The sequence below is a fragment of the Python bivittatus genome, unplaced genomic scaffold (genome assembly GCF_059951505.1).
Source record: "Python bivittatus isolate LINGU-HERP-01145 unplaced genomic scaffold, Pbiv_v1 ctg000480_np1212, whole genome shotgun sequence".
NCBI classification, from domain to species: Eukaryota; Metazoa; Chordata; class Lepidosauria; order Squamata; family Pythonidae; genus Python; species Python bivittatus.
The window spans coordinates 65,084,274-65,090,138 of NW_028277075.1; the positions used below are offsets into that span (position 1 = coordinate 65,084,274).

At 41.4% G+C, this 5,865-nt stretch overlaps 1 protein-coding gene across 2 annotated transcripts in view; it reads left to right on the forward strand.

Moving 5' to 3' along the window:
* IRF7 (interferon regulatory factor 7) overlaps positions 1 to 5,865 on the forward strand; it is a 36,851-nt gene that overhangs the window by 24,496 nt on the left and 6,490 nt on the right. The window contains exons 8-10 of one of the 2 annotated variants that reach the window (XM_088146107.1): positions 1,777 to 1,989; positions 2,631 to 3,005; positions 4,021 to 4,139. In XM_088146107.1, the coding sequence (XP_088002233.1) occupies positions 1,777 to 1,989; positions 2,631 to 3,005; positions 4,021 to 4,139 (707 nt within the window). The remainder of the gene's footprint in view (positions 1 to 1,776; positions 1,990 to 2,630; positions 3,006 to 4,020; positions 4,140 to 5,865) is intronic. The other variant, XM_088146108.1, reaches the window with a different exon arrangement.

Here is a 5,865-nt window from a genome sequence, read left to right on the forward strand (position 1 = left end):
AAATTCACTAGAAATTGTGTAGTGAAATATGGTGGCAGACTAGCAGTGTCATCTCAGGGTACAGTCAAGGCTGTAAAGAAAGTCACGGGTGGCTGCAGGTTGCCCTCTCTTGACCTAGATTATTTTCTGAATATGGGATTTAATTTCTGAGCATGAAAGTTAGATAATTTCTTAAGACTATGAATTTAATATTTTGGAATAGGAACTCGTCCATAGGGCTTCCCTGTTGTCAGGGAGCAACTTCTTGGTCCTAATACAGTCTATCAGTACACTCAGGAATCAGTTTAGGTTGTGCATCATCTTGCCTGATTGAGGTATTATAAATAAAGCTGCTGAACCCAGGAAATAGATCTCTTGGGCCAAGGGAGTTGCCTTAGTGGAAACTCTAGATGCACTTGTTTCCTGATAGTAGGATTTTGTTTATTTCTTATTATGCCTTCTTGGTGGTTTACTCCACTGTCCTATTTTTACTTTCTTCTTTAATAAACTTTCCTTAAACTGGATCACTGTGCTGGCTTAAATTCCTATTTGCACTGTCAAAAGATAGTTCCCCTCTTCCTACTTCCATTTCCCCAGACCTTGGAAGCTTATTAAAGGTAGGAGAGGACTAAAAAAAATCCAGGCTAATTGCTTATCCAGCAGAAAGTGAGAGTTTACTTGGCTGTCTCCTTACTCCCAATTAAACACTCCATACTTGGAGAGGAAACCTCTCTGTCTTGGGGGATTAGGAAACTAATTAATGACAAAAACATAAAGGGGAGAGGCACTTGGTTATTACTTTGTTCTATAGGGCAGTGCAGGGAATGGCTGTTGTCACTGGAGGCACAGAGAAAGGGTTCAAGATACGATGGAGGCAGAGCAAGATCACACACTTTTCCTGATTTTTCTCTTACTTTACTCGTAAAGGTATACAAGTTGTCTTACCTTTTCACCAGCTTCATGATTTCTTCGCATTCTTAGCAAGCATTTTCTCGCCTCTTGACTTGATAGCTTGACATGGTCTAAAGTAAAAGTACCAAACAATCATTTTTCCCTCTAGATCTGCATTTGTTTCCAAAACCATTCTAAGTAAGCAAATCTGTACACAGGATGATACATACCTAACGTGTCTGTTCCTAACGTGTGAATTATTCCGACCCCAGCCCCTCAGCCCTACTTCCCATTGACCACTTTAGATCTAAAGAAAGGACTTGCTTAATGAAATGGCATTGTTCCATTTGCTCTCCCTGACTGAAGAGAAGATAGGTGACTGGCTGCTTAATTAATTAATTAATTCTTTGGCAGGCAGACGCTTGTCTGCCCTGTTCAACCCTAGCCAAACCTTAAGGTCATCTTTCTCGTTCACTGCTGTTCTTTCCAGGGTTGTATTTTAGTGAGTCATCTCCCAGTCTCACCTAATGGCTCATAAATCCTAATTAGTGTCAATTGCAGTCTGTCTTAGGTTTACCAGTCAACATTATTCTGGATGGAAATGAACAGTACACGGTCCATTTTCATCAGCCACTGGAGGTGTCTAACCCACTGTTGCCATTGTAGGACTTTTAGCTGCCAGCCAACACTTCTATTGCTCAGCTTCTTTTCCACCAAACTCTTTCTGATTTTGACATGTCACCCTAGTCTTCCCCCAGTAAAATAGAGATTTTGTTTTTGTTGAGCAAGAAGTATGTGTCAGATCTACGATGTTGAAATCCCAGTGTGAAGGTGGCTCAGTGGCTAAAATATAATACTTGTGGCTTTTGATTTGAGAATATTCAAGGTGTTTCTCCTTTATATTAGAAGGAGCTGTCTATAATACCAGCTGTTTCGTCGATAACATTTATCTGGATGAAGAGCCTCAAGAAAATGGAGTGATGAATAATGAAGCAAGGAATGGCTATCCGCTAATAGCAAACCAGCAAACCATGATGGAACAGAGTGTATTTGAACCTTCAGCTGCCATCCCAACAGATGAACCAGCCATCAACAATGTTCCTTCTCAGAACCCTATAGGTCAGTGAAGGGATTTTCTGTGGGCTCATGAGGGCAATTAATAAAAGTATCTAAGCAGCAACAGCTAAAAAAAAATTATACCTTTTAATTGGAAAGAAGGGAGAGTTGGCCAAACCCCTCCTTACCATGAGATAGTATAGATTACCTGCCTTTACTTTATAAGGAATGTACATCAGACAGGTGCTAGAAAGTTCAAAGCAAACACCTGCTTTAAAATGTGACCACTTTTCACAGTTGTAATCCCAATGACAAATATTAACTTTTGGGTTTGTGTATCTGGAATGTCTCTATTTTATGTCCCTTCGGCTTCTTCCTGGCAAAAGAAGGGCTGTCCTCAACTTTTAGGCAGACCTCTAAATATTTTAGAATTTTATGATTTCTGTTTTGACCAGTAGACCTATTGCAAAATCCTTTGTAAAATATCCCTTTTCCTTTTCCCCCAAGATGTTCTTGTTAACCTATTTTGCCTAGTTGATGAGAATGTCTGAATCAGATATGTGATCATTCTCTGCCTGTTCCTTTCCAAACCCCTTTTTCTGTCTTCTCTGTTTTCCGCTAATGCTTAGTCAGCATGCAAGACTTCGTAGATGTAGAGATACTGAGCCTCCTTCCATTATACTGTGTAATCTTGGCTCTTGCAGAAGCTGCCCAATGTACCATACAGGTCTCTATCTTCTACCGTGAGAAGCTACAGCGTGAAGCAGAAGTAAACAGCTGCATGTTCACCTACAACCAGCAGAACTGCCACAACCAGCACAATGCACAGATCATACAGTTTCCAAACCCAGAGGTGCTGACGGATCAGAAGCAAATTCAGCATACCTTGATTGCACTACAGACTGCAAATTTATTGTTATATCAGAAAAACGGGAAGATCTGGGCCGAGCGACTTGGCCCCTGTAAGGTCTTCTGTGCATTCTCCAAGGAGCTGGACAATCGGTCTCAGGACCCTCCATGTAAATTGCTGCCAAGGAATGTTGAAACTGAAATCTTCAACTATGAACAGTTCTTTCAAGGTGAGGATCTAGGCCAGAGCCAGATATTCTTTTTTATGGAAAGGGCCTTGTGCTCAGATCAGGGGTTGTGTCATCTGTGTTGAAATAATTAAAGAAAGCTAATTAGAATCTTTCCTAACCGTCTTCTGCTTAGTATTGTTATAGCTATGCTACCATTGTTTTATGTTCTTGAAAACTGTTGTCTCATAAGGCTTAGTGAAGACAGAGTCCTCTAAGGATAGAAGCTAAGGTGGCAAATGTTGTAGCTTCTTATCAAGGACATACTGGCTTGGGTCTTTCAGGCAAGGACTGCAGCAGTTATAGTAGCAGGAAGAGGGAGATGGTTGGAAAAGGCTTCATGCCAGCGATCATGATGCAGCTGGACTCAAGCAGGGGGCAGAAAGGTGTGCCTGCGCAGCTATACAAGTATTCTCAACATAGTTTGGCAAAAGTTCTTCAGGGCTTCCATCAGGCATTTTTTCCAGCCTAATTTGTAGATGACAGATTGAACCTAGGACATTCTGTATGAAAAGCAGCTGCCGTACTAAGCTGTGACCCCAGTTGCAGTCTTATGGTTCAAGAAGATGGAACTTCATTTAGGCACACCAAATAAATAGTATCTGGCTTCATGCAGCATGCTAAGCCATAATGTGAATTGGCTGATTTTGGCTTAGATGATGTCTTTAAGTTGATATTTGCACAGCTGTTAGCCACAGGTATTATGTCAGAGGTATTACAAGGGGAAGCTGCTTCATTGCATTCTTTCCTGCCCTGTTAATAATAGTATGCTTGTGTCTGGGAAAGCACTTGAAATATGGATTGGGCCAGGGGATTTTATGGTGGCATCTTTAGAGAGACATCAGAAGATCCTCATAACCTGTAAATCAGCTCAGGAAGGCTTGGTTAATGGGTTATTGATTACTGACACAATGAAAATATCCTTAGATTTGATCGTATTTATTTGCCCTGCTTTTCTGTTCCTGAATCCATATATTGGCTTATGTAGCTATGAATCCTGGACTTTTCTCTTTAACAGAACTGATTGAGTTCCGTGATGGTCAAAGAAGCTCATCTCCTGACTATACCATTTATCTGTGCTTCGGACAGCAATTTTCTGCTTCCAAACCCAAGGAGTCCAAACTGATCTTGGTGAAGGTAAGGGTATCAGTGCCAGAAAATATACTGAAGATTGTTCAAGGGGATTTCTGTCTTCAAAGGAATCACAATAGTGGACTTCAATCTGTTGCCACCCCAGCATGATTTCCTCCTGATGCCTGAATGGGAGGAAAGCATGGCAAAGTGGCTTGTGGATGAGCCCTAAGAACTAAAACTGTGTCTCCAAAAGCTGCTTTGGAGGGTGCAAGAGCACAAATACAATCCCCATCAGCCCAGGCTTCCTCATCCAGAAAGCACTCTGAATGAAGTCCAGCTTCATTCAGATCTGAACTTGCTACAGCTGTGTGTCTGGATTTGAGCATCAAGCCTTACAGACTATAGATTATGCACAGTCTCCTTCCAGTTGCATTTACAAGATTGCTCCAGGGGCAGAAGGCACACCAGATAGAGAAAGAGAATCTTGCCACATTGGTTTCAGTTCCTCAGACGTCAGCCTTTTTGCAGATACAAATGAATCGGTATCAGTGACCCAGCATATTAAAATGTCAGGTTTTCTGTATTTTCAGGATCCAAGAGACTATAATTATGATAAATTTTTGCATATCCACACATCAAACCTCACTGTCCCCTCCTTCCTGTTCCTAGGTTTCTTTTCTAAAAATCCTGGTACGCCACCCTTTTGCACTTTCCATTCAGAGCACACCAAATTCTTCTCTGAAAAATAGGCTATCAATAACGTTGACCATTGGCAATTTTATTTGCCAGGGAAATATTTTTTAGGATCTCTGTAAATATTTTGTAAGACACCAAGTTTTTGTGTGTACAGATTCTTTGTTGATACAGTAGTACCAGTTACATATAATCTGGGTATCCCAAAAGCCATTGGACTCTACTTAGGAAGATAGTGCTAGCCTCTTAATCGCTTTATCCCCTTTCCACAAGTTTCCGCCCTCTGAAAGATCTCAGTTGCTAGATGGATGCAAGCTTGTTTAACCCATTGGTGGAAGGTTCAGGCGGCTGCTGCCTTGATGGATATTGCAGCCCACTCTGCAAGGAGCATAGCCACCTTGAGCATCTTCCCCATAAATGCTCCTGAGTGGCATTTGCAGAGCATCAATATGGTCCTCAGTCTTTTTCTTAAAAGTTCTTTGCTGCCTTCTAGGACTAGATAAGAACATTCGGATTTTGCTGCTGGAGATGCAGCACAGCTAAGGATACTAAAGGGAACTAAATGCTAAGCCTGTTCTTCTAACTGCTGATAAACATTCCTTGTTCAGCTGCGCATCACTCATTTCTTTATTTGTTCCTCCTGGAAGAATTATTCAACTGTATTTATTTATTTATTCATTCTGGTACACCTAAGCTGCTGTCTTGCGTTCTTGGAGTCTCCACTCCTTCTCCTGCCCATAGCCTCCTATTGGGGAGTTGTAATCCCAGAATATCTGAGGTTAAGCTATAGTTAATTGGGAAAACTGACCTCCCTCCCTCCCTCCCTCCCTCCCTCCCTCCCTCTCTCTCTCTCTCCCTCTCTCTCTCTTTTTTTTCCTGGGCTCTTCCATTTCTAAGAAGGAGAGGCAGTGACAGTGAAATCATTTTGATTTTCTTTTTGCAATTCTGTTAGAGAGTCAGCCAGTCTCATCCCTAATCATCCTTTCTTAGTGCTAGATACCTGTATATCCAGGTAGCTGAATTAAGGACAACTGCATAGGAGAAATGTATCTCTGCATAAGCTAATAATATTTATTGTCTTCTGTGTATCTTACAG